Source organism: Balaenoptera borealis (genome assembly GCF_965194805.1).
Source record: "Balaenoptera borealis genome assembly, chromosome: 7".
Classification (NCBI taxonomy): domain Eukaryota; kingdom Metazoa; phylum Chordata; class Mammalia; order Artiodactyla; family Balaenopteridae; genus Balaenoptera; species Balaenoptera borealis.
The window spans coordinates 112,456,653-112,483,733 of NC_138864.1; the positions used below are offsets into that span (position 1 = coordinate 112,456,653).

At 36.8% G+C, this 27,081-nt stretch overlaps 1 protein-coding gene across 2 annotated transcripts in view; it reads left to right on the top strand.

Moving 5' to 3' along the window:
- NUP205 (nucleoporin 205) overlaps positions 1-27,081 on the top strand; it is an 85,984-nt gene that overhangs the window by 12,039 nt on the left and 46,864 nt on the right. For both annotated transcript variants that reach the window (XR_014246364.1, XM_082398056.1), the window contains exons 4-19: positions 1,197-1,341; positions 1,729-1,888; positions 2,692-2,920; positions 4,141-4,305; positions 9,053-9,228; positions 11,895-12,011; positions 12,194-12,331; positions 14,204-14,354; positions 15,405-15,610; positions 17,635-17,817; positions 18,937-18,987; positions 19,526-19,735; positions 23,214-23,313; positions 23,754-23,891; positions 25,046-25,235; positions 26,222-26,342. Coding sequence is in view for 1 of the 2 variants with exons in the window: in XM_082398056.1 (XP_082254182.1) it covers positions 1,197-1,341; positions 1,729-1,888; positions 2,692-2,920; positions 4,141-4,305; positions 9,053-9,228; positions 11,895-12,011; positions 12,194-12,331; positions 14,204-14,354; positions 15,405-15,610; positions 17,635-17,817; positions 18,937-18,987; positions 19,526-19,735; positions 23,214-23,313; positions 23,754-23,891; positions 25,046-25,235; positions 26,222-26,342 (2,480 nt within the window). In the remaining variant the exon portion in view is untranslated. The remainder of the gene's footprint in view (positions 1-1,196; positions 1,342-1,728; positions 1,889-2,691; positions 2,921-4,140; positions 4,306-9,052; positions 9,229-11,894; positions 12,012-12,193; positions 12,332-14,203; positions 14,355-15,404; positions 15,611-17,634; positions 17,818-18,936; positions 18,988-19,525; positions 19,736-23,213; positions 23,314-23,753; positions 23,892-25,045; positions 25,236-26,221; positions 26,343-27,081) is intronic.

Sequence of the window (27,081 nt, forward strand, 5' to 3'; positions counted from 1 at the left end):
ACATCAGGAACTAGGGAGAGTGAAGGAAGACGAGGACAGAGCAGGAGTTGGATCATAGTCTTGCAGGCCATGAAGATTATTTGGATTTTATTCTAATTACAGTGGGAGGTTGTTGGCAGGGGCTTTAAGCAGGAGTTGCAGAATCCAGAATAACTGAAATTATTTCTCTGGCTGCTGTAGAGAGAAAAGATTGAAATTTCCATATAGTAAGCAGTTCATTTTAATTATAGCAAGGGAACCATGTGAAGAAGCCAGGTGGGCATTTTAATTGAAAGAAAGTCTAATATGTCTGAAGATAGAATGTGGCTGCCAGAATCCTTTCTGACCTAAGGCTGCATTAAAAGAAATATGATATTGAGAATGACTAAGGTCGTTTTCCCATTCTGTGATGCAGATGTTAACTGGACATGCTTGAATTTTGAGTTTAACTCAAAACTTCATTTAACAATTACTTTTTCTGTGCATATTATGGGCCAGGCACTGTGTTAAGACTCCAGGGATATAAAGATGAATAAAACTTCAACTGGTGTAAAGGAGCTTATGGTCTAGTAATTGAGAAAGACATGGAAACCAATAACTATGCCACCATTATGTGCATTAATGCATGGTTCAGGGATGGTCCAGAGGGGAGGCATTTAAATTGACCTCAGGTTGTACAGAGAAGTCCACAAAGATAACGAGGCTTACGGTAGTTGTTGAAAAATGAGTAGGCATATGTCAGGTGGAGTAGGTGTGCACTCAGGAAGACAGAGGGCATCTAGACAGAAGAAATCTCCTGTAAGAGGTGTGAGGCAGTGAGATGAATTTGGGGAACAGAAGGGAGTAGAGTGTAAGAGCGATTGGGCCAAGGGGCGAAAAAAACCATAGGAAATGAAACTGAAACTATAGGCAAGGTAGTTCAGAAAAGACAAAGTAGAACTTATTCAAAGGAGAGCAGTTAAAAAGGGTGAGTAAAAGCTGAAACATAAGAAAATGTTATTTAATTTACTAGGGGAAGAAACGTACAAATATTTGAAAGACTTTTTGTGAAAGAGATAAAATAGTGGGTAGATGTTTGAAGTAGAGGACTCTTAAGACCCTTTAAACCCTAAGGTTTCTGTGATTTCTTTGAACTGCACATTGGTATAGTGATTTTTGTCTCAGCCTAAACACATATGTGTTTATTTACTAAATTATTTCTCAACTTCCTTTCCTAGGAGAGCACCAGCAGCCACATTTTCCTGGCCTCACCAGAGGCTTAGTAGCTGTTCTTTTATACTGGGATGGAAAGCGGTGCATTGCAAATTCCCTGAAAGCCTTGATACAGTCTCGACGAGGAAAGACATGGACCCTCGAACTCAGGTCTGTTTGCATGCTAGGATTTCAAGGGGTTAATTAGAAATTGCTTGAAGAATTATAATTTTAGAAACAAAAATTCTCTTTAGTATGTAGAATTTAAGTGTATAACCTAAGTTGAGTAATAAATAACTCCCTTATTCTGCCAAGAATGACACAACAGTTTAAACCTGCTTTATTTTGTTTACAAATGAAATGTAATTCAGTTATTTATGGTTAGAAGTTTATTGAAACACAATGATCTAAAAAGAATGGCAAGAGCTAGGTTATAGCTCATCCTGGTTGTTTCCAGTAACCCAACATTATCATCAAAAGAGTGTTTGCTATATCCATGTGATGAGAAAGTATAAACATTACTTTTCATTATAACTTTATTGATTTTTTTCATTACAGTCCAGAGCTGGTTTCCATGACAACACGGTTTACTGATGAGCTGATGGAGCAAGGATTGACTTACAAAGTTCTTACTCTTGTGTCACAGATTGATGTTAACAATGAGTTTGAGAAACTACAGCGTGAGAGAGGTTTGGGCAGTGAAAAACATCGAAAAGAGGCAAGGGTTCAATGACATCAATTCACGGGTTGTCTGTGTCACATCTTGGAGGCAGAAAAGTCATGTCACTTAAAACATTCTTCTAATACAGGCATAGGAAAATTAACAATGCATAGGAAAGTGTGTAGGCAGTTGTGTCCATGAAATTGACTTGCACTTGTTTCAGCCTCTTTCTAGTCACTATGTGCCATGCTAGCACTTTTTCTGGAATGAGCCCTTTAAGAAATTTTTTTTTTTTTTTTTTTTAATTTATTTTTGGCTGTGTTGGGTCTTTATTGCTGCGCGCGGGTTTCCTCTAGTTGCGGCGAGCGGGGGCTACTCTTTGTTGCGGTGTGTGGGCTTCTCATTGCGGTGGCTTCTCTTGTTGCAGAGCATGGGCTCTAGGTGCACGGGCTTCAGTAGTTGTGGCACGCAGGCTCAGTAGTTATGGCTCGTGGGCTCTAGAGCACAGGCTCAATAGTTGTGGCGCATGGGCTTAGTTGTGCTGCGGCATGTGGGATCTTCCCGGACCAGGGCTTGAACCCGTGTCCCCTGCATTGGCAGGCTGATTCTTAACCACTGTGCCACCAGGGAAGCCCTGAGGCCTTTAAGAAATTGATTGTCCTATAGAGGAGGTTGGGACTTAAGAATGAGTAATTAACCGTAGGGTTTGTTCAGAATTGCAGAGGTGAGATTTTAGGGTCACTTATGGATTCAGATACATTTATATAGTTCGCCTTTATGATAGATAGTTTACATTTTGGAATAAGATCAGGCCTCAGTGTAATTTATTTATACCGATAATCATTCATCTTTATTTCTAGGTTTCTGATCTCATCAAGGAGTGCAGGCAGTCTCTGGCAGAAAGCCTTTTTGCCTGGGCTTGCCAATCACCTTTAGGCAAAGATGACACTCTGCTCCTTATTGGACATTTGGAAAGAGTGACTGTTGAGGCTAATGGCTCGTTGGATGCAGTGAATCTGGCTCTTCTTATGGCACTTCTGTACTGCTTTGATATCAGTTTTATAGAACAAAGCACAGAGGAACGTGATGGTATTGGATTTTGTACCTATTAATACATTTATTTCAAAAATCATTTAATTGTGGAGATAACATTTAAGAAGGGTGGTTTTTTAACAACTAAGATAAAAATAGTATATTTTATTCCTTTGTGTGTAATTCATCCATATTTGAATATTTAGATATAAGATCACATTTTTAAAGTAATTGCAGCCCCGTTAGATATTTCTGTTATCTTTTGAGGTTTTGGAATGGGAAAGTGCTAAAGGATTTGCAATATATGTTTGTTGAGTTAGGCATGCCTAATTTACTTGCTTGTTTTTTTCTTTTTTAAATTAATTTATTTGGTTGTGCCAGGTCTTAGTTGCGGCAGGTGGGCTCCTTAGTTGCGGCACATGGACTCCTTAGTTGTGGCAGGTGGGCTGCTTAGTTGTGGCTCACCCGTTCCTTAGGTGCGGCATGCAAACTCTTAGTTGCGGCATGCATGTGGGATCTCGTTCCCTGGCCAAGGATTGAACCTGGGCCCCCTGCATTGGGAGCGTGGAGTCTTAACCACTGCGCCACCGGGGAAGTCCCCCTTCTTGCTTGTTTCTTTACTATTCACATTTTAAACCTTTCATTCTAAGGGAGGATCACTATAATTTTTAGTAATATATTATCTTTGACTTTTTTTTTTCTGTGAAGTAGATAAAATTTCTCTTGGTAACCTTGTAAACAGTTACTGCTTAGAACTGAGGATCTCAAAAATGATTCCCACAAAGGAAGCTTATTGCCATTTAATGTCATAAATATTTATAATTATTCCAACAGTTGTCCGCTGTCTGCTTTTGACTGTATCATCCCCGTCTCCTTTCGTTAGGTATGTGAGGAGACCAGACATTTCCCACTCCTCTTTGGTGATCATCCTTAGCCATTACAAAAGACTTATTTAAAATACAACTACCCCTTACCTCCAATCAAATTGTCACATAGTACATTGTGTGTCACATAACAAGCAGTACCTGTGCTTCTCATATAGGAATGCTGCCAGTTAATGCATTGGTCAGATTTCCTGTATTGAATGAAATGAATCACAGAATTAAGTAGATGTAGTCTGTTTTTATGATAGTATACTTATTATTTCAAACATTAATTATAATTAGTCATAATTTTTTGTTGGGAATACTCTGACTTTCTGATTCTTAGACATTATTCCTGTATATCAAAAGTGAAAATTTCTCTACTTTGGTATAGTTGTCTATTTTTGTTTTCAGATATGATTCATCAACTTCCACTGTTGACAGAGAGACAATATATTGCAACAGTTCACTCTCGTCTTCAAGACTCACAGCCTTGGAAACTGCCGGGGCTGCAAGCCACTGTGAGACTTGCCTGGGCACTGGCGTTGAGGGGGATATCTCAGCTCCCTGATGTGACAGGTAAACTGATTGTAGGTCATTTTGTTATGAGGAAATGACATATCAACATTTAACGGCATTTCAGAAAAGGTGTTATCTTTTTCTTTTTTTTTTTTTGGCTGCGCCGTGTAAGAAAAAGGTGTTATCTTTAACATGTATAAGCATGAGCCTAGGAAGATACCTAGAGTTGCGGTAAATGAAATTTTGTATTGTGAAATACGGATCTTTTCCTTTTTTCTTGTCTCCCAAAAGAAATTATTTGAAAAATTTTTTCCCTTTCTTGCAGCCAGTGACAATTCTCTTTTAGCTTCTTTTTTTCCTTAAGAGTTTTAAATTTGAAATGACAGTGTAACAGTATTTTTTTTTACATTTTTCTTTTTGGTTTTGTTCACAGACTAATTTTTCTCACATTGTTTCAGATTAAAAACTACTATTATTTTAAAATACAGTATATTAGGTGATATTTGGTTCAATCAATAATGGATGGGGAATCTGACTTCTAACAATCTGTTACCCACTATAGCATATCCTCTTCTGCTGTTTACGTTCATGTAATTATCATACTAATAGTGGTTTACTCTAACAGGGTGAGAACTATGCTTTTGTTGTAATTTGAAGCCCCCAAAATTGTCACTTCTGTAGGTTTTTAGGGTAAATCTGGAAAGGTTTTATTAACGTTTACAGTCCATGTCAATGTTTCCTAGTCTTAGAGTGTCAGCAGATTCCAGTATCTTATCAGTTGTATGATTCCAGAACATTTTGTTCTCTAGTCTCATGCTGTTCCCAAGTGGGCTGTGGAAAGATTTTATTTTAAAATTTTTGAAATTTATTTTATTTATTTTTTCTACAGCAGGTTCTTATTAGTTATCTATTTTGTACATATTAGTGTATATATGTCAATCCATATCTCCCAATTCATCCCACCACCACCACCCCCCCGCCAGTTTCCCCCTTTGGTGTCCATACATTTCTCCTCTACGTCTGTCTCTATTTCTGCCCTGCAAACTGGTTCATCTGTACCATTCTTCTAGGTTCCACATATATGCGTTAATATACGATATTTGTTTTTCTCTTTCTGACTTACTTCCCTTGTATTACAGTCTCTAGATCCATACACATCTCTACAAATGACCCAGTTTTGTTCCTCTTTATGGCTGAGTAATACTCCATTGTATATATGTACCACATCTTCTTTATCCATTCGTCTGTCGATGGGCATTTAGGTTGCCTCCATGACCTGGTTATTGTAAATAGTGCTGCAATGAACATTGGGGTGCATGTGTCTTTTTGAATTAGGGTTTTCTCTGGGTATATGCCCAGTAGTGGGATTGCTGGGTCATATGGTAATTCTATTTTTAGTTTTTTAAGGAACCTCCATACTGTTCTCCATAGTGGCTGTATCAATTTACATTCCCACCAACAGTGCAAGAGGTTCCCTTTTCTCTACACCCTCTCCAGCATTTGTTGTTTGTAGATTTTTTGATGATGCCCGTTCTAACTGGTGTGAAGTGGTACCTCACTGTAGTTTTGATTTGCATTTCTCTAATTATTAGTGATGTTGAGCAGCTTTTCATGTGCTTCTTGGCCATCTGTCTGTCTTCTTTGGAGAAATGTCTATTTAGGTCTTCTGCCCATTTTTGGATTGGGTTGTTTGTTTCTTTAATATTGAGGTGCATGAGCTGTTTATATATTTTGGAGATTAATCCTTTGTCTGTTGATTCGTTTGCAAATATTTTCTCCCATTCTGAGGGTTGTCTTTTTGTCTTGTTTGTAGCCTCCTTTGCTTTGCAAAAGGTTTGAAGTTTCATTAGGTCCCATTTGTTTATTTTTGTTTTTATTTCCATTACTCTAGGAGGTGGGTCAAAAAGGATCTTGCTGTGATTTATGTCATAGAGTGTTCTGCCTGTGTTTTCCTCTAAGAGTTTTATAGTGTCTGGTCTTACATTTAGGTCTCTAATCCATTTTGAGTTTATTTTTTTGTATGGTATTAGGGAGTGTTCTAATTTCATTCTTTTACATGTAGCTGTCCAGTTTTCCCAGCACCACTTATTGAAGAGACTGTCTTTTCTCCATTGTATATCTTTGCCTCCTTTGTCATAGATTAGTTGATCATAGGTGCATGGGTTTCTCTCTGGGCTTTCTATCCTGTTCCATTGATCTATATTTCTTTTTTTGTGCCAGTACCATATTGTCTTGATTACTGTAGCTTTGTAGTATAGTCTGAAGTCAGGGAGTCTGATTCCTCCAGCTCCGTTTTTTTCCCTCAAGACTGCTTATGGAAAGCTCTTTTTGTGTTACATGTTTTTCTTTGGCCAAGTATTATTATTATTTTTTAATAAATAAATTTATTTCTTTATTTATTTTTGGCTGCATTGGGTTTTCGTTGCTGTGCATGGGCTTTCTCTAGTTTTGGGGAGTGGGAGCTACTTTTTGCTGTTTTGTGCAGGCTTCTCATTGCAGTGGCTTCTCTTGTGGAACATGGGCTCTAGGCGCATGGGCTCCAGTAATTGTGGCACGCGGGCTCAGTAGTTGTGGTACACAGGCTTAGTTGCTCCACAGCATGTGGGATCTTCCTGGACCAGGGCTCGAACCCATGTCCCCTGCATTGGCAGGTGGATTCTTAACCACTGAGCCACCAGGGAAGTCCCTGTCCTAGTATTTTTTTATGTTAAAGCTGGTAGATGGTGAATTAGACATTTACAGACATGTACAAATTCTGTTTCTCAACTACACCTCTTATTCATTTACAAGTCTTATTTCAGTACTTTTCTGGCATAAAATTACTGTATACTTTTAAGTAGCTATGTGATAGTTAATCAAATTACTGTACCATTGGCCTAATCTTGAGAGGCACAGTAGAAAATACTATATACTTCACTAGATAAGAATAGGAATCCAGGCCTAGTTTCAAGTCCTAGATCTTTGGCTACTTAATCTCTTTAGTTTTACGTGCTCATACCCTCTTATAATCTTTGAAATTAGGGGTATTATAATGAATTTTTTTTTTTTTTTTGGCTGTGCTGCATGGCTTGTGGTATCTTAGTTCCCTGACCAGGGATTGAACCCAAGCCCTCGGCAGTGAAAGCGTGGAATCCTAACTACTGAACCACTAGAGAATTCGCTATAATGAACATTTTAAAGTATACATTTTTATCTGTTAATTTATATTTTAAAAATTACTAGAAAAGATGAATAGCTTATATTGCAGAAATGGTCATTTCTTGAAATAATCCAGATGAGTTTTAACAAAGATGTGAATTTTGAAAAATTAGTTCCTACTCTTTTTGTAGACTTCTGGACATTTTATAAAACATGTTTATTACATTATTTCATAAAAAATGTGTTTTGAATTTTACTAAACTGATTAAAATTTTTATATACTGTTTTGAGATGACAAAACTCAATTTACATTAAGATATTAGTGTGCTTTATTACCCAAGTAAGTAGTCTTCAAGTAAGTAGGCTTCCCTGGTGGCGCAGTGGTTAAGAATCTGCCTGCCAATGCAGGGGGCACGGGTTCGAGCCCTGGTCTGGGAAGATCCCACATGCCACGGAGCAACTAAGCCCGTGAGCCACAACTACTGAGCCTGCGCGTCTGGAGCCTGTGCTCCGCAACGGGAGAGGCCGCAACAGTGAGAAGCCCGTGCACCGCGATGAAGAGTAGCCCCCACTCGCCGCAACTGGAGAAAGCCCTCGCACAGAAACGAAGACCCAACACAGCCAAAAATAAATAAATAAATATATTTAAAAAAAAAAAAAATTCTTAATTCCAGTATTTCTGAATTCAAGTGAAGGCTTGGAACTAGTTATTGTTATTAATATTTAATTAATATTAATAATTAATAATTTTAGTAATCATTACTGTTAGTAGTAATAAAGAATTAAGAAACTGTTTTGTTCTCAAGGAGTTTGTATGATATGGGTAGATATACAGACGTTATTTCAAAATGCAAAACAACACATAAACAAACAAAAAAAACAACCAATCTCTTTTCCTCTGGTTGAGACTATCCTGGTTTATATCTATTCCTGACCCTTTTCAAGGCATTGAAAGTGTACTTTAAGTAACAGAATGTATTTGGTCTCTATGACAGTGAAGCAGAATAAGCTATTTAACATTTCTTTTTCAAAGACAGATTATCACAAAATTACCTAGTAATTAAAAAATATATATATATTTATTTATTTATTCATTTTTGGCTGCGTTGGGCCTTCGTTGCTCTGCGCGAGCTTTCTCTAATTGTGGCGAGCGGGGGCTAGTCTTCATTGCGGTGCAGGGGCTTCTCATTGCGGTGGCTTCTCTTGTTGTGGAGCACGGGCTCTAGGCGCGCAGGCTTCAGTAGCTGTGGCATGCGGGCTCAGTAGTTGTGGCTTGCGGGCTCTAGAGCACAGGCTCAGTAGTTGTGGCGCACGGGCTTAGTCCCTCCGCGGCATGTGGAATCTTCCCAGACCAGGGCTCAAACCTATGTCCCCTGCATTGGCAGGCGGATTCTTAACCACTGAGCCACCAGGGAAGTCCCTTAAGTAATTTTTTTTATCACTCTCGCTGTTATTGTGAAGAGTAGATGATTTTCTAATGTACTTTTTCTGTAGTTCTTTGGGGTTTGTGAGTCAATTACAGTTACACACTGTCTTATTTTGTGTACAGAACATGTTAGAAGGTTGAGAAGAGATCTGAATTTTGAACCATCAGCAGAATATTTTGAGATACTATAATCTAGTTTAGTAATTTTTCCTCCATGTGCTGTTTTTCTAAATATGTTCCTAGCTCTGGCTGAATTCACAGAAGCAGATGAAGCAATGGCAGAGCTCGCAATTGCAGACAGTGTTTTCCTGTTCCTCACTGAATCCGTAGTGGTGTCAGAAAACTTCTATCAGGAGGAATTTTATATTCGTAGAATCCATAATCTCATTACAGATTTCCTGGCACTTATGCCAATGAAGGTAAGTGTAATAATGTAAGATGAGTAAAAAGTAGTAGAAGAATTTTATAAAATAATTTAAAATTGACTAATTAACTTTATGTTTTGGAAACTAATAAAATCTTTTACTGTAGACTAATATTTGGCAGTAGTTGTTATGTTACAGCTTGTGAATTAGTTTGTGATTCATGAACATGAAATAATGTAAGACCCATTAACTGAGAACAAGCTAAAAGGAAGAAATATTTGATGTTGAGAATGGTTTGTAATGAGAAAATAATGGGCAAATGAAAATGCTTCTGTGGGGAGAAAATTATTAACTTCATGCTACCCTGGAGAATCAGTGCTAAGGTTGTCTTATTTAATGCCTTTTATACATGATTTAGAAGAGGTATAGTGGAGAATCTCCAGTTTTATAGTTTCATAGATAATTTTTTAGACTCTTAATTATAGTGTATAAATAGACCTCCACATAGATACGGGTAAAGTAATGGGTTTAAGAAACTAATGCAAAGGTTGCTTTTTTTCTTTCTTTTTTTTTTTTCTTAAAACAGGGCCCAGGGGCCCTGCCCACCTTTAGTGAGGTTACATTTGAATAAAGTGCTCGAGCTATAACTTTGATCCAAAAAGGAATTCTTAGAGCCATTTCAGACAGTTCCTACATAGCATATGTTCTGTGTGCCATTTTGTGCCAAGGAAGCCATCAGAGCGGTGGCAGGAAGTAAAGGAGGGGGTAAAGTCCTATAAAACTGCCTTTTGTGTGTGTGTGCATAAAAAAAGCACCCGAAGGGTCTACACTTGTAATACCGATGTGCAGTTCTGATATCTTACCTACTGAAAAACATAAGGCAAATGGAAAAACTACCCAGAATGGTAGCAAACAAGGAATGAAGTGCTTACTCATGATATAATGAATCAAGTGTTCATTGAGTTTCTCCTGTATTCCAGGTAACCATGCTAGGAATTGTGAAGAAAACAAATAAGTAGGGGATTGATTCCCTGCCAGCAAAGAATATATAGTCTAGGTCAGCGGTCCCCAACCTTTTTGGCACCAGGGACTGGTTTCGTGGAAGATAATTTTTCCACGGGAGCCGGGGAAGGGGGTTGGGGGGGATGGTTCAGGCGGTAATGCGAGCGATGGGGAGCGGCAGATGAAGCTTTGCTGCTTGCCTGCTGCTCACCTCCTGCTGTGCGGCCCGGTTCCTAACAGGCCACGCACAGACCACTGCTGGTCCACGGCCTGGGGGTTGGGGACCCCTGGTGTCTAGTTGGAGAAATGAGATATACACAGAAAAATACAGGTAGTAACAGTAAGTAAATGACAGGTATAGACAGTAAATTACAGTGGATTTCTTAGGCTAAGGATAGCTCACTCAGGACTGGAATAGTCAAGGAATGTTTAACAGGTAACTTGAGACCTCATCAGCCTTGAAGGATGTGATAGATTAACATCATAGAATTTTGGAATAGGAAGAAATCCTTTCATTTTACGTTTGTGGAAATGAAGCCTTAGAAAGGGTTAAGACTTCAACTTTTTCCTAGTTATTAGTCCAGAAGGGACTTTTACTATGGAAAGATAGTGGTCATCTGGAAAGATAAAGGCTGAGAGGAGTTTGAATAAACAAAGTCATATATGGTTTGGATAGGGTAAACAATGAACTTATTCACACAATTTTGGGACACTAGAATTTTGTTACTAGATATAGTACTATTTAGGTTATCTATGTCTTCTTAAATGAGCTTTGAAGGTTTGTGTCTGTCAGTGAATTTGTTTCATTCCAGTTATCAAATCGATTGGCATAAAGTTATTCCTAATATTCCTAATATCATACTTTTTATGTCTGTATGATCTGTAGTGATGTTTCTTCTTTCATCCCTAATATTGGTTAATTTGTGTCTTCTCCCTTTTTTCTTAACCCGGCTAGAGATTTATCAATCTCATTGATCTCTCCAGTGAACCAGCCTTTGGCTTTGTTGATTTTCTTATATTTTCTTTCACTGTTATTGATTTCTGCTTTTATTATTTTTTTCCTCTCTGCTTGGGTTTTAATTTGCCCCAATCATTTCAGTTTTTTACCACAGAAGCTTAGATTATTGATTTGAAACCTTTATTTTTTTCTACTATAGGCATTTAATGTTATAAATGTATCTGTGATTTCTGTTTAAACTGGGTCACACAAAGTTTGATATGTTGTATTTTCATTTTTATTCTATTGAATGTATTTTGTAATTTTCCTTGAGACTTCTTTGATTGCTGAGTTATTTACAAGTACATTGTTTAATTAGCGGATGTTTGGGGAGCTAGTTTTGCTCATTACATGACTATAGTGGTGGTATTAGTAGTTAGTAGGTAGTACCAGGGATGCTAAATGTCCTGTAATGTTTAGAATCATCCAACCTAGTGAAGAAGTATCCTACGCAAAATGTCAGTAATTGAGAAACACTTTAGTTAAAATTAACTTATCTGTAGTGGAAAATGCATTGAAGTTTTAAGATATTATAAATTATGGTTAATAATATTGCAGTAAAATTCCTAGCATATTTCTTCACATTATTAAAGTGGAATAGATATTTAAACAATATTTTTCTTTTATGTAATCACTTTTAGACAGTTGCCTGATTTTCTGATTTCATTATTATTAACCCATATAATAAATTTACATATAAACTATATAATAAATTTAATAGGTGAAGCAGTTGAGGAATCGGGCAGATGAAGATGCTCGAATGATTCACATGAGTATGCAGATGGGCAACGAACCCCCCATTTCACTTAGAAGGGATCTGGAACAATTAATGCTCTTGGTAAGTTGTTATATTGGATGAACTATCATCTCCCTCTCTCCGTTATTTTTTCCCTACCTTTGGAAAATTTCAGATCTAATATCTTAAATATACAAGTGAATTCAATAAAAATGTAAATTTTTATTTAAAAGTAATTTTTGAGTTACAGGCATTTGCCCACAGTCTTTGTTTACTGTTTGCAGATTGGTGAGCTGTATAAAAAGAATCCTTTTAATTTGGAGCTTGCACTAGAATACTGGTGTCCCTCAGAGCCTCTTCAGACTTCCACTATCCTGGGTTCTTACCTTGGGGTAGCTCATCAGCGACCCCCTCAGCGCCAGGTGAGCTTCTAGTTTTTCTACTTTTGTACTCTGGGATGGTAACTGGAAATCTTAAAAACAGGAAAAATTGTATTTCCTTCTGTTATTGCTGTTCATGCAAATGAACACTATTGTAACCTTTAGACATTTATACTTTTTCCTTTTATTTAAGGAAATTGAAACTCTTAAATTGATCTGATCATTTTGGAGTTCATATAGTCAGCCTTTTATTAGATACTAGCTATGCATCGGAGCACTAGACACAGAAAATTGTCTAGTTTCTTTATGAGTCACTTACTTGGATTTACTTAGTATTTATTAACTTACTCTGTCCTCTATAGGCATGACAAAGAATATACATCATTCTTAGCAAGTTGAGGAAGATAGGAGAGGTAAAAATACTGCAGGAAAAAGGCTTAGAAGTTATAATTAATGACAGAATGCCTATGAGTCAGTAGATAATGTAGGAGAAAGTCCATTTTCTATCCTGTAGTAACTAAAGGACGCTGTGCAGCAGCGAATCAGATGGATTGCCATATCTGTCTTCATCTCTTTGGGATTTTCTGTTCTAGATGTTTTCATGCCATATACAATTTTCATTTATGCTAGAGTCTAAGATCAGGACCCCCCTCTTTTTAACTGTATTTCTTACATTTATTGTTTCACTTTTTTCCATTTAAAAAGTTTTGGAGAAGGGTTTATTAAAACTAATTAAATATTAAAAAAAATTCCCATTATGAAAATTTTCAAACATATGGAAGAGAGAATAATTATAATAAACACCCAACATCTTAATTTATTTTTATTATTTTTACAGCAAATGCCCCTTTCCATTTAATCATTTATTTATTGACTGCGTTGCAGTATGTGGGATCTTAGTTCCCAGGGATCGAACCCGTGCCCCCTGCAGTAGAAGGGTGGAGTCCTAACCACTGGACTGCCAGGGAATTTCCCCAGAATTTCTTTTTTTTTTTTTTTTTTTTTGGCCTTGCGACTTGTGGTCCCTTGGTTCCCCAACCAGGGATTGAACCCAGGCCCTCAGCAGTGAGAGCATGGAGTCTTAACCACTGGACCACCAGGGAATTCCCCAACATCTTAATTTAATAGCTGTTAACATCTTGCCATGTTCACTTCCACTCTTGTTATTTCTACTGCTTTTATTTTGCTGGGTTATTTTAAAGTAAATTATAGGCAGCATGACCTTTCACCTCTCATTGGTTAAGTTAGTATCTCTTAAAAATAAGGATATTTTTCTGTATAATCATAAAATTGTTATACCTAACAGATTTAACAATAATTTCCAGAGATCTGTAACATTTTTGGTTCTGAGTTCCAACTAATTAGTCTGAATAATATGTTTAGTTGTTGATAATAGATTTAAGGTATAAGCAAGAGAAAAGAGAAATCTAAGAAGTGGACTTAGAGAACAGGAGCGTAGGAACATGTATTGGCCAGAACACAAAACAGAATATGTTTAGGTTACTATAAAAAGTTCTTTCGGGTTCCTAGATCTTCATACTAAATTTGACTGGGATTTAGGAACTCTGGGTTCTAAGTTACCTTTGAATTTGCTAGTTAATTTTAAATGAGTAAATTTCTTCAATTGTTTTACGTATTTAGAATGTGAGTAGTCTTATGTTTTGTGATATTAAGATGTTTTTAAAAATGTATTTTATGTTCACAAAGATATTCTATAATTGCATTAAATTGCTAATGACAAACTTGAAAATGCAGTTTTTCATAAATAGAATACCAGATTATTTTGTCTTGGGTGGGGAGTTAAATGAAAGTACTTAATTCATTTTAGTTCATATGTAGTCTTTATTAGCTAGTCCATGTTGGCTTAAAGTTAAGATATGCTTTATGTAAACTGTTGGTTTTTCCCTGTTTCAGGTTGTCTTGTCAAAGTTTGTTAGGCAAATGGGTGACCTGTTGCCTCCAACTATTTATATTCCTTATTTGAAAATGCTCCAGGGATTGGCCAATGGGCCCCAGTGTGCCCACTACTGTTTTAGTCTACTCAAAGTCAATGGTAGCAGTCATGGTAAGAAAAATCTAGATGTTGTCTAAGTTTGTTGTGACATTCAGTATCCTTCTACCTATTAAAGCACATTGGTTATATGTGCTAGGTTCTACTGGGCGTATACATTATTTTTATAACAGAGAGAAGCCCACTGCTGGCTTTATGTATGGCGATGCTTTGATTATGGTCTCACAGACTGGAGAGTTTCCATTTGCTTTATAAAATACAGTTCAGTTTAAGAAATGAGAATTAATATACATTTTTAAGAACACATCTGGTGCTCAAAGCAAAATATACACCTTTGCTACGTAAGTTTGATTTCTTTATCTTCATAAGTCCTTATTTTCTAAATTTCTGTTCTTACAGTTTTTCTCTCAACCCTCTCCCAATTTCCTCACTTAATTTTCAGACTTGAGTCTGGTTACACCAAAAATAGTGCAAAAGGGAAGAGAAAGAAATACTTATTAAACACCTCTGTCAGGTAGATATTATTACTTTCGTTTTTACATGTGAGGAAACTGAGGTTTAGCAAAGTTAAGTAATTTACCGAAGGTCACGAGTCACAGGGAAGCCATGATTGGAACTGAGATCTGCCTGGCTCCAAGACCTGTGTTTTGACTATTCTGTCAAGGCTTCCTTGTCTTATCTGCTAGGCTTTTGCTCTCAGTGCTTGGTATGTAATAGAGTACTGTAATTTGCAAATCTAGATTGTAGTTCTCTCTCTCTTTGGGAATTTAATTTAAGCTCAACATTTGGGAACTACTCATGGGAAAAGCAGCCCTGTATAGTTACATGACAACACAGAGTACTGTCCTGGATTCGAAGTAGGTAACTGACATCCAAAGTAATTTACGTTTGCATTACATGGGCACCACCCAGTTTTAGTCCCAGGGATAAATTGATCCAGAGTTTAGTTTACAGAGGGTGTCTAACCCATTTTCAACACACAGCTTATCTAGGACAAAGGCAAACAAAGTTTACTGTTTTAAATTTATTTTCTTCCTCCATTTCCAAGCAAATGCTTAGACAATTTTGAAAGGAAATTCTGTGCTGTGTTGTGTTTCTTTACAGTTGAAAATATTCAGGGGGCAGGCGGCAGTCCTGTTTCCTGGGAACATTTCTTTCACTCCTTGATGCTTTACCATGAACACCTCCGGAAGGATCTTCCGAGTGCTGATAGTGTCCAGTACCGTCACCTTCCTTCACGTGGCATCACCCAGAAGGAGCAGGACGGGTTGATTGCTTTTTTACAGCTCACATCTACCATCATTACTTGGGTAGGTAACCCACCCACAGCATGTGAGAATGTAACTTTATTTGTGTTCTAGCACAGTGGCATTGTAAGGAGCCCCCAAGTTTCCTTATAATGCTTAAAGTTTATGAGTGATAAATTTAGCATATATATTTGGCGTTGTGTTTTTTTTTTTTTTTTGTGGTTAGTATTTTATGCTATTCTGTTCCTAAGTTCTTTGTTTCTTCACCTTTAGAGGGTATAGTTCTGGTAGCCCCTGCTTACTGCCATAAGTGTGTATGAAAATAATAGCCTAAGCCTGAAAGAAAATAATCAGAAGGGCAAATAAGAATGAGCTGTTGGATACACATCCTTCTAGAAGGTTTCCTAGCATAGGTGTGGATATATAGGTTCTTGTGTATATACATATATATATACACATAAAGAGTATTTTTAATTAAAAAGAAAATTTACTGAATATTTTTTCTTATATATATATATATATATATATATATATATATATATATAAAATCTTCTTAATCCATTTATCTTTTGATGGACAGTTAGGTTGCTTCCGTATCTTGGCAATTGTAAGTAATGCTGCTATGAACGTTGGGGTGCTTGTATCTTTTCAAATCAGTGTTTTTGTTTTATTCAGGTATATACCCAGGAGTAGAATTGCGGGGTCATATGGTAGTTCTGTTTTTAGTTTTTTGAGAACCCTCCATACTGTTTTCCACGGTGGCTGCACAGTTTACATTCCCACCAACAGTGTAGGAGAGTTTCCTTTTCTCCATATTCTCGCCTTTGTGTTATTTTTGATGATAGCCATTCTGACAGGTGTGAGGTGGTGTCTCACTGTGGTTTTGATTTGCGTTTCCCTGATGATTAGTGACGTTGAGCATCTTTTCATGTGCCTGTTGGCCATCTGCATGTCATTTTTGGAGAAGTGTCTTTTCAGGACTTCTGCCCATTTTTAGTCGTGTTGTTTGTTTTTGTGATGTTGAGTTGTGTGAGCTGTTTATATATTTTGGATATTAACCCCTTATTGGTCATATCATTTACAAATATTTTCTCCCATTCAGTAGGTAGTCTTCGTTTTGTCGAGGGTTTCCTTTACTGTGCAAAAGCTTTTAAGTTTAATTAGGTCCCATTTGCTCTTCTAGTTGTTTCTTTTGTTCACTAGAGCAAAGCTAAGTTCCTTAGTCTGACATTCTCTCCGAAGGATAGGAAGAGTGTCTTCTAACTTACTTTTTTTTAAAGTAATGCTAAATAGTATTAAAGGTCGAAACATAAAGTTTGTAATTCTTTCTTTTTTTTTAAATTTTTTTTATTTATTTATTTTTGGCTGCGTTGGGTCTTCGTTTCTGTGCGAGGGCTTTCTCTAGTTGCGGCGAGTGGCGGCCACTCTTCATCACAGTGCGCGGGCCTCTCACTATCGTGGCCTCTCTTGTTGCGGAGCACAGGCTCCAGACGCGCTCACGGGCCCAGTTGCTCCACGGCATGTGGGATCTTCCCAGACCAGGGCTCGAAGCCGTGTCCCCTGCATTAACAGGCAGATTCTCAACCACTGCGCCACCAGGGAAGCCCTGTTAATTGTTTCTTGTTGAATTAAAATGGAGTGATACTTGATACCGTGTGTGTGGGAGTGTGTGTGTGCGCGTGCGTGTGTGCGTGTGTGTGTATTTCCATTTTTTTCTCAGAAAAGGACAAGGTATTTTATTCATTCATATCTAACATTGTTCCAGAAAAGATGTAAAATGCCTATGTAAGATTTATGTGACCCTGGAAGACTTTCTCTGTTTGTATGTATTATTTTCCATTCTTAGAGCTGTCAAAGTAATTCTACAAAGGCTATCTTTTCTCCATTTTTTACACTGACTGAGCTAGTGATCTGATTTGATCTCCTGGTAGAGTTCAAGCATTTGCCGTAGGCTTATCTTTGTTTTAGTATGTATTAAGCCTACGAATACTCAGTGTAAGTGTTAGCAATTTAGATGATTACTGGTCATTTTTCTTAGCTTTTGAAAATGGAAAGTCTCTCTTGTTCTTTTTTTATTCAATACTCAGAGTGAAAATGCTCGTTTGGCACTCTGTGAACATCCTCAATGGACCCCCGTGGTGGTGATTCTGGGACTCCTGCAATGCAGTATCCCTCCTGTATTAAAGGCCGAACTATTGAAGACACTTGCAGCGTTTGGAAAATCTCCTGAAATTGCTGCTTCTCTCTGGCAGTCGTTGGAATACACTCAGGTAGTATTATGAGCTCTCTTATTTACATTATTACAGTTTGGAAGTGAGATTTGATAATATTGTACAAGCAAGTGCATCCAACTGAAACGTATAGTATACCACGAACTTCACAGATAGAAAGTTATGATTTTGGTCCTAAGCATAGCATCAGAAACTAACAGGCTTGGGTTTTTCTCTTGGATCAGCTGACAGCTTCACTGGGTTACTGGAGACTGGTTCTTCTCTTTGTTTTTCAGTGTTTGTAAGATTAATAAATTCCTCAACTCTGTCTTTGATACTAGGCTGATATAAGCCTTCAGAAGCCATCTGTACTCATTAAATGTGGGAGATGCCTATTTTTTTTGCTGCTTCCTTCTGTGCCCTTCCTGTCTTACAGCAGACGAGTGAAGTGTCTCTATCAACTCTTATTTCTTTAGTTATAAGCCCTATTGGAATTTTTATGTCAAGATAGAGTTATTCTATATGTGGTAAAGTAAAAAAAGGAAAATAAGAATGTGTCCTATAGAGATTTTTCTAGTAAAATGGTTAGGAGGAATATATGTTTGTCTTAGAAATAATACCACATGAGGGAGCCTATGATTCTGACACATTGGTAAAGCTACTGTTTTGAAGCAGTATCCTAGTTGTTTTGTGACATACGTGTCCTGAAGATGTTAATGATACTTTATAAAAACAAAAATTAAGGGAGTTGGTGTGTGCTGGAGGCTTGGCCACTTTTAGTTTAGTGTTGATACTTCATTTTTTCATTCATGAGCGTGTCAGTACTTATCATTGTCCTAAGTGGTTCTTTATACCTAAGATGAAGTGTGTTTGGGTGAGATTTCATCTCATAAATCCTTTTAAGGTTCATTCCTGGAATATCTGAGAGGAAAGTTGCTGAAAACACATCTTGTGTGCACTTAGAAATTACCAGTTTTCTGAATCCCAGGTAATTGGAAGTTCTCCCTGAACCTGGACGCAATTGCTAATGAAAGTTCATCAGAGACTTCTCAGTTGTCATTTCTGATAGACATTGTAAGATGTAGGATGTGGTGGGTGTTGTATATGAATATTATTGCAAAGCTGCTTCTTTTCATTGATAAATGAGTGCTCCTAACATCTAATTCTTATTATTTTAAGATACTGCAAACTGTAAGAGTTCCAAGCCAGAGGCAAGCTATTGGTATTGAGGTAAAGCTTTCCTTTTAGTTTAAATGCTATATTCATACATTCACATGATAAAAAGACTAAGAAAAAATATTCTTACCCTATTAGGTTTCTGTAATTTTCAACTTTAATGTATTTTCAACTTTAATGTATTTTCATTTGAGGGTTTTTTGTGTTGAAATGGAGATGAAACTTTTTATGAAAGAAATCAAAATACTTTTGGTTTCGGAGTTGGAAAGGCATGTTAGATGGCAGCCATCCAAACTGAAAGTTTGGTTTGAACTCAATTTAATTAGGCTACTTGGGTCAACCCTAAAGTGAGAATTTACTTGTTTTCGTTTCTTTTCTTCTCTCTACGCCCCCTTCCTCTTTTTTAAAGAAACATTTAAGGTTTCCATTTTTAACTTTTGTGTCTTTACCTCTAAATAAAAAATGATAATATCTGTGTGGGTCTTTGGGTGTGATATTATACCGATATTAATGAGTTAATGTCTGAAAACTGCTTTGCACTTTATAGCTGATGGTTTTATGTTACCTAATTTCCTTTATTTTTCTTTGGAAGGTGGAACTAAATGAGATAGAATCCCGATGTGAAGAATACCCATTAACTCGTGCCTTTTGCCAGCTAATTAGTACCCTGGTGGAGAGCTCCTTTCCTTCTAATTTGGGCGCTGGACTGCGGCCTCCCGGCTTTGACCCTTATTTGCAGTTCCTTAGAGATTCTGTGTTTCTCCGATTCCGTACAAGAGCTTACCGGAGAGCAGCTGAAAAGGTTATGTTCAGAGAAAAACTTTTGTCTCCTTACTCATTTATTGCTGCTTTTTCTTTTATTAGAGGTACAAGATGCTATAAGCTCATTTTAGCTTTTGAAAGTTAGTAAAATTCATGGTCTTATACTGACATATCCGTGGTCTGATTGGTTTATATGCATTAAAAAATAAATTAAGGCATTAAAACCAAAGCAGTGACTTTTTAGTGATCAGTTATTTAATTGATATGAAGTCATAGTCATTTAGATCCTTAATTGAACAAATTTTGACCAAAATTGAACCAAAAGTGTTACACCTTTGGCAGTTGGAAACACACTATCCTTTTTTGGGATGATTTTGGTTAGGGATTGAAATAAGTTTAAACTTGCACACTAATTTCTAATGATTAGTAGCACTTCTGGGTTGTGGAGTCTGGTTTAGTGGGAAGGCATACTGTGCTTCATTAGGTATGTTTGCCGTGGATAGCGGCTGAGGGAGCACTGACATTTACGTACATATTTGCTCTGGTTGCAATACACTCACAACTGAGCTAAATGTATATATCAGCTTGTGTAATTCTAATATTACTGCGAGGCAGGTACTATTAATATTCCCATTTTACAGATGGAGGCTTAGCAAAGTTAAGGAACTTGCTTAAGGTCCAGGACCAGGATTTGAACCTAGGACTCTGATTCCAGATCCAAGCTCATAACCACTAAGCTATGTAAGAAACCATTCCAGGTTCTGATGTAATTCACTTTAGTCTATAATATTGTTTATTGGTTCACAGACTACCCTTGGATATATCTTGTAGGGACATTTCTGCTTTATTTTTATAGTTTGCTGTTTTTGAACCTGTTGGATTTATTTGTTGTATTAATGATTATAAAATAATATAGTTCATGCTAATTTGGGAAATTAGGAAAATATAGAAAAATATATGAAGAAATTATATCACCCATAATCCTGTTGCCAAGGGAAGGTTAACTATTATTCTTTTTCTTATGCATATCTACTTAAACTGAGATAATGAGCTGCATTAGCTTGTATCCCTTTTTGGCCACTAAACATAGTATTATGAGGATTTTTTTCATGCTATTAAAGATTCTTTGAAAACAGTCTTTTTAATGACTGCGTAATCATTACTTGTATCTAGCATAGTTTATTTTTCATTGCCGTATCATTGGACATAGTTTGTTTCTAATATTTAGTCCCAAATAACTGAAGTTTATTTTTTGTCAGTTGCTTTAGAAGTTTTGCTTCTCATGTGGTAGAAATAAACACTGAGAGGGGTATACATTTTATTGAAGCCCTAGAATTACCTTATTTTTATTTTTATTTTTTTTAAAGGTTAGACTTTATTTTATTGCCTAGATTCTATTTTTTTAAAAAATTTATTTATTTATTATTTATTTTATTTTTGGCTGTGTTGGGTCTTCGTTTCTGTGTGAGGGCTTTCTCTAGTTGCGGCAAGCGGGGGCCACTCTTCATCACGGTGCGCGGGCCTCTCACCACTGCGGCCTCTCTTGTTGCGGAGCACAGGCTCCAGACGCGCAGGCTCAGTAGTTGTGGCTCACGGGCCCAGTTGCTCCGCGGCACGTGGGATCTTCCCAAACCAGGGCTCAAACCCGTGTCCCCTGCATTGGCAGGCAGATTCTCAACCACTGCGCCACCAGGGAAGCCCAGAATTACCTTATTAACGTATGTTTCCTTATTGGATGAAAACTATAACAGCAGCCATGCCTCATTAATAAAAGTCATTTCAGATGGATAATGGATGCTGATCATTGCAATCTCTTCAACAAAATGTTCTGATACTTTTTGGCATTTCTTTTAAATATCTTATTTGCCTTTTCTTAAAAAGGTCATTATGACCTAAGGGTTTAGACCTTTAGTCAGCAACTTTCTTTCCGTGTTTATTATTTTTCACCCATGCATTTCTATGTTTCTAGCACTACTGCTCTTCCCAGCTACCATTTATTTCCCCACATATTACCCTAAGAAATTTTCCCTCAATTTTGTGAATTTATTTCACTAGGAAGTCTTCTTAAGGTTTAACTTACATCTTTGTATTTTAGAACACTAGCTTCTCAAAAACAGTGCTTTGGATTGAGATAAATAACTATAAACAGAGTGTTAGAGGCAGTGTGTATATTTATTAATCCTAAAATCCATTATTATGTGGTGATAAGCATTTTTTATTTAAACAGATTATTTTGAAAAATTTGGAAAATAGAGAAAAGTAAATAATTTTTTAAAAATAATTAAAAAATGATTGTCCCAATTCTCAAAATCAGCCGTGATAAAATAATGTACAGTGGAAATAATGACTAAAGTAATATTTAAAAAACCACCATGTACAGTTACCAAACTCAGCCTTATTAAAATTCTATGCAGTAGATTTTTTAAACAGTTTAATTTTATTGTCTGTACAGTTATATATATTTTCCCTTTGGCATAAATAGTTTTCCTTGTTGTTACATAGCTTTTAAAAACATTTTAAAGAGGTGATAATGAGGTCATTTGGGGGAAGCCTACCAGTGATTCTTAACTTTTTTTTTTTTTATTTTTGATTCTTAACTTTGGCTAGAGCCATGAACACTGGTCTGGGAATTAGAAGTGCAGGGCTGGACCTCTAGCACGTTTGCTTGCAAACTTTATGGTCTTGGGGATATCATTCACTGCTCTGAGCTTCACTTGCTTCACCTGCAAAATAAGTGTTGATTAAATGAGGTGATATCTCCGATCCTGTCTAGCTGAGATTCTTTTTTTTTTTTTTTTTTTTTTTTTAAAGTTGATGTGTATATTTCTTTGCTTTTTTTTTTTTTTTAAAGAAATTCACGTTCTTTTATTTATTTATTTATGACTGTGTTGAGTCTTCGTTTCTGTGTGAGGGCTTTCTCTAGTTGCGGCAAGTGGGGACCACTCTTCATCGCGGTGCGCGGGCCTCTCACCATCGCGGCCTCTCTTGTTGCGGAGCACAGGCTCCAGACACGCAGGCTCAGTAATTGTGGCTCACGGGCCCAGTTGCTCCGTGGCATGTGGGATCTTCCCAGACCAGGGCTCGAACCCGTGTCCCCTGCATTGGCAGGCAGATTCTCAACCACTGCGCCACCAGGGAAGCCCATAGCTGAGATTCTTAGAGAAACTGAAATATTTGACACTTTGGAGAGGTGTTCAGATCTGGTGTTGTTTAATTATAAATTGACTATGGCTAGATACTGAGTGCTTTAGATTTATTAACAAAGCCCAAATATCTGCTGTAGAAATGTTTCTTTTAGACTAATGCTTTTACAAATGTTTTACCTTGAAAAATTAGCCAATCCATTTTCCTTTAGCAAAACAAAGCAAAATGAACTGGGATTTCTATATTGCTTAGCATAAATAAAGTAGAAAGGGGACTTCACTCATTTTCTAGAGAAAAGTGGGAGGAATGAAAAACTTAGCAAGGTTATCACCTTGAACTGTTCCTGTTATTGAAATATTTATGTTTTTCTATAGTGGGAAGTCGCTGAGGTTGTTTTGGCGGTGTTTTATAAATTGCTCAGAGATTATGAACCTCAACTTGAAGATTTTGTAGACCAGTTTGTGGAACTACAAGGTGATTTAATTCTGTCACTTTCAAACAAGATGTCAGCTATTTATAAACCTATTTATAATTTATAAATTATTATACATAAGCTATAAATTATAAATTAAGTTAAATTATAATTTTATGTTTTTTGGTGTATTGTTTAAGTCATTTTGATTGTTCTGAGCAAGATAAAATAAAGTAAAATTTCACTGAATGGAGGAGTAAGAACATTGCCTTACAGATTCTTTAGTGAGTTAACATGTAACATGTGAACTAACTGCTATGTGCAGATCAGCTCTTTTGGAAATTACCACTGTATATAGTTGGTGTCACTGTCTCTAAATTGAAACTTGCCTTCATCTGTTTAGATACCATTTAATTTACAAGTCTCACATATTTCAGAGAAATCAAGGGTTTGACAAAAATACTAATTCACCATCTTTTGCACTATGTTATGTTCTATTTAGGAGAAGAAATCATAGCCTATAAGCCACCAGGATTTAGCCTGATGTATCATCTTCTGAATGAGTCACCAATGTTGGAGCTTGCTCTTAGTTTACTGGAGGAAGGCGTTAAGCAGCTTGATACCTATGCTCCTTTCCCTGGTATGTGCCTGAATGTCTTCATATATTGAAAACAGTTTTGCTGGTTTTGTCTTTTGTAAACTGAAGGTTTGAAGTAGATGACCTCTGAACTTCCTTTTCACTGTAAGATTCTCTCTCTGTATCTACAGTGTTGTTTTAGTGAGTCATACAATGAAAGTATATTAAAAGTGAAAGCAGACTAAAGTACAGAGACTCTCATTATAACTGTCTTATTGCAGGATCTTTGGTAGGTAATCATAATTATCTCTTATCACTTTAACATCTTTAACATGTCTAACTTTAAATTTTTTAATTTAATTAATTTAATTAAATTTTAATCTTTGTTTTGTTTTGTTTTCTTCACAGTATTTGTAAAAGCCCTTACTATAGAGTGTGGTACATAGTGTTCAATAAATTTCATTTACTATTACTACTAGTTATTATCATTTATTGAGTGCTTACTATGCATTTGGCAATTTTAAAAGCACGTTACATGTATTAATACATTTAACCTGTACAAAAGCCCTATGTGGTAGATGATATTATTTCCATGTCTGAATAAGGAAATTGATGCATAAAGAGGTTTCACATCTTTCTCCAGGGTCAGGACTGTGATTTGAACTTAGGCAGTTTGGCTCTAGAGCACATGTATTTTAAATTTGAATGGTGGGATTATAGGTGACTCTTGTTTGTATTTTCTGCTTCTTTATTTTCCAGATTTTCCACAATGGTTATGTATTATTTTAAATCAGTTTCTTGACCTCAGCACCATTGGCACCTTTGGCAGAATAATTCTTTAGTGTAGAGGCTGTCCTGTTGTCCTCTACCCACTAGATGCCTGCAGCACATCCCTTGTTGTGACAACCTAAAGTGTCTCCAGATATTGCTATATGTCCTCTGGGGCCAAGCTCACTCCCATCCGAGAACCATTGCTCTAAATAATCAGGGAAAGGATACAGGAAAAATTACTGAGAAGCCATTGCATTAAAGTAATCTGAATCACAAAAGTTACCATGACTTGTCTGGGTGAGGAGTTTTGTGAAGTTACTGCTGAAGGTTTGAAAACTTGAGGTCTTTTTGAATCTGGAACTTGTCCTTTATCTTGTTTTCCTAAGAATTGATTATGAGTTTCTAAGATTCATGTAAAACTTTCTAACTTTGATTTTGCTCTGTAGGGAAGAAACACCTGGAGAAAGCAGTGCAACATTGCCTTGCACTTCTCAATCTTACTCTGCAAAAGGAAAACCTCTTTATGGATCTCCTAAGAGAGAGTCAGCTGGCTCTAATAGTCTGTCCTTTAGAACAGCTATTGCAGGGAATCAATCCCAGAACTAAGAAGGCTGATAATGTGGTGAACATTGCCAGGTAAGTTCCATTTGTAGGTAGAGAAATGATGAAATGAATGAGATGGCATTCTAGCTTTGATTTCCAAATCTGGTCAGATCCCTAATGCATCACTTAAAATTTTTGTCTCATTTTATTATTATCTTCTTTTGCTTCTCTGATTTTAATTACTCTGAACCTTATAATTTCTTTTTCTTCTTTTTAACTTACTCTTTTTTTTTTTTAAGTGCATTTTAAAAAAAAATTATTTATTTATTTGGTTTACTGGGTCTTAGTTGCAGCAGGCATGCTCCTTAGTTGCAGCTCGTGGGCTCCTTGGTTGTGGCATGCAAAGTCTTAGTTGCAGCATGCATGTGGGATCTAGTTCCTTGACCAGGGATCGAACCCAGGGCCCCTGCATTGGGAGCATGGAGTCTTAACCACTGCATCACCAGGGAAGTCCCTTTCTAACTTACTCTATGTCCTAAAAATTTCTAAGTACAAAATGACATAATCTTAATATTGTTTGTCTCCTCTTGGGAAATTGGATGTTTGGAGGATAGGGCTGGGGAGCAAACTTTCATTGTATAATCTGAACTTCTGGTGGTTTGCTGGCAGTGCTTGGTGTTCCATGACTTGTGGAAGCATCTCGCAATCTCTGCCTTCACCTTTACACGGCATTCTCCCTGTGTGTGTGTCTGTGTCCACATTTCCCTTTTTTTATAAGGATATCAGTCATTGGATTAGGGTTCTCCTTGATGACCTCATCTTAGCTTGGTTAATTATATCTTCAAAGACTCTATTTCCAGATAAGGTCATTCTGGGTTTGGCTATCAACATATGAATTTTGGGAAAACATGATTCAACCCGTAACAGGTTACATCTAGTTAGAAGGGGAAACCTTTGTCTAATTTACCCAAAAGTGCTGTATGGGTAGGGGAAGCCCTGATTCTAAATGTCCTGTATCGAGAATAGTAAGAAGCAAAAATTTCATCACATAGTTCCTCAAACGTTCTCTTGTTTTAAAGATACCTATATCATGGCAATACTAATCCAGAATTGGCTTTTGAAAGTGCCAAGATCCTCTGCTGTATCTCTTGCAATTCCAATATTCAGATAAAATTGGTTGGAGATTTCACACATGACCAGGTAACTGATTTTGTTGTTGTTATTTTTTGGTGTTTCCTGAGTACATCTTATTCTTGTATGTGGAAAAATTCTGAGAGTAAGTATATTTGTATATGATGGGTGAAAGCCTACCCATGTGCTGGGCTGTGATTTGTGTTTGACGATAATAGCATTCGCAGTGATACTACATATACTACAGTATGTGATTATACTCTATATTATGGTATGTGACTGTATGGCCTAATGAGACTGTTGCTACTCCAGGCACATTAAAGTGATTATTAGGTTTGTAAATGCAACTTCTGTTTGTTTTTTGCATCCTTTGTTTCACCCTTCCTCAGTTGCCTCTGTGGTGAGTGAGCCTCTGCAATTCTGATTTCACTGTTGTGAGTTGTCTACTTCTATGGCTTTTTGGTGACCCACATTTGTGTCACTTCATTTGATACACTGGAGAATGTTTTTAGATGTTTTCCTCTTTTAGTCCAATTTATAATAGTTCTCTTTCTATTCACTGAATAGCTATAACTGGGGAATCTGCTATTTTTCTTTCTCTTTATAGACATTTGTCCTTTTGTATTTTATGCTGGTAGTCACTGCTCTTGCTAGTTGAAGAATATTATTGTCTTTCCATGTTTTGAAACAGGGACTCTTCTGGCATTCTGGGTGGGACAGATCTTCATTTTATGTGTAACTGTCCCTCGAATTGCAGGACTCTTAGCATCCCTGGTCCCCTGCCACTGTCTGTCAGCAGTAATGTCTA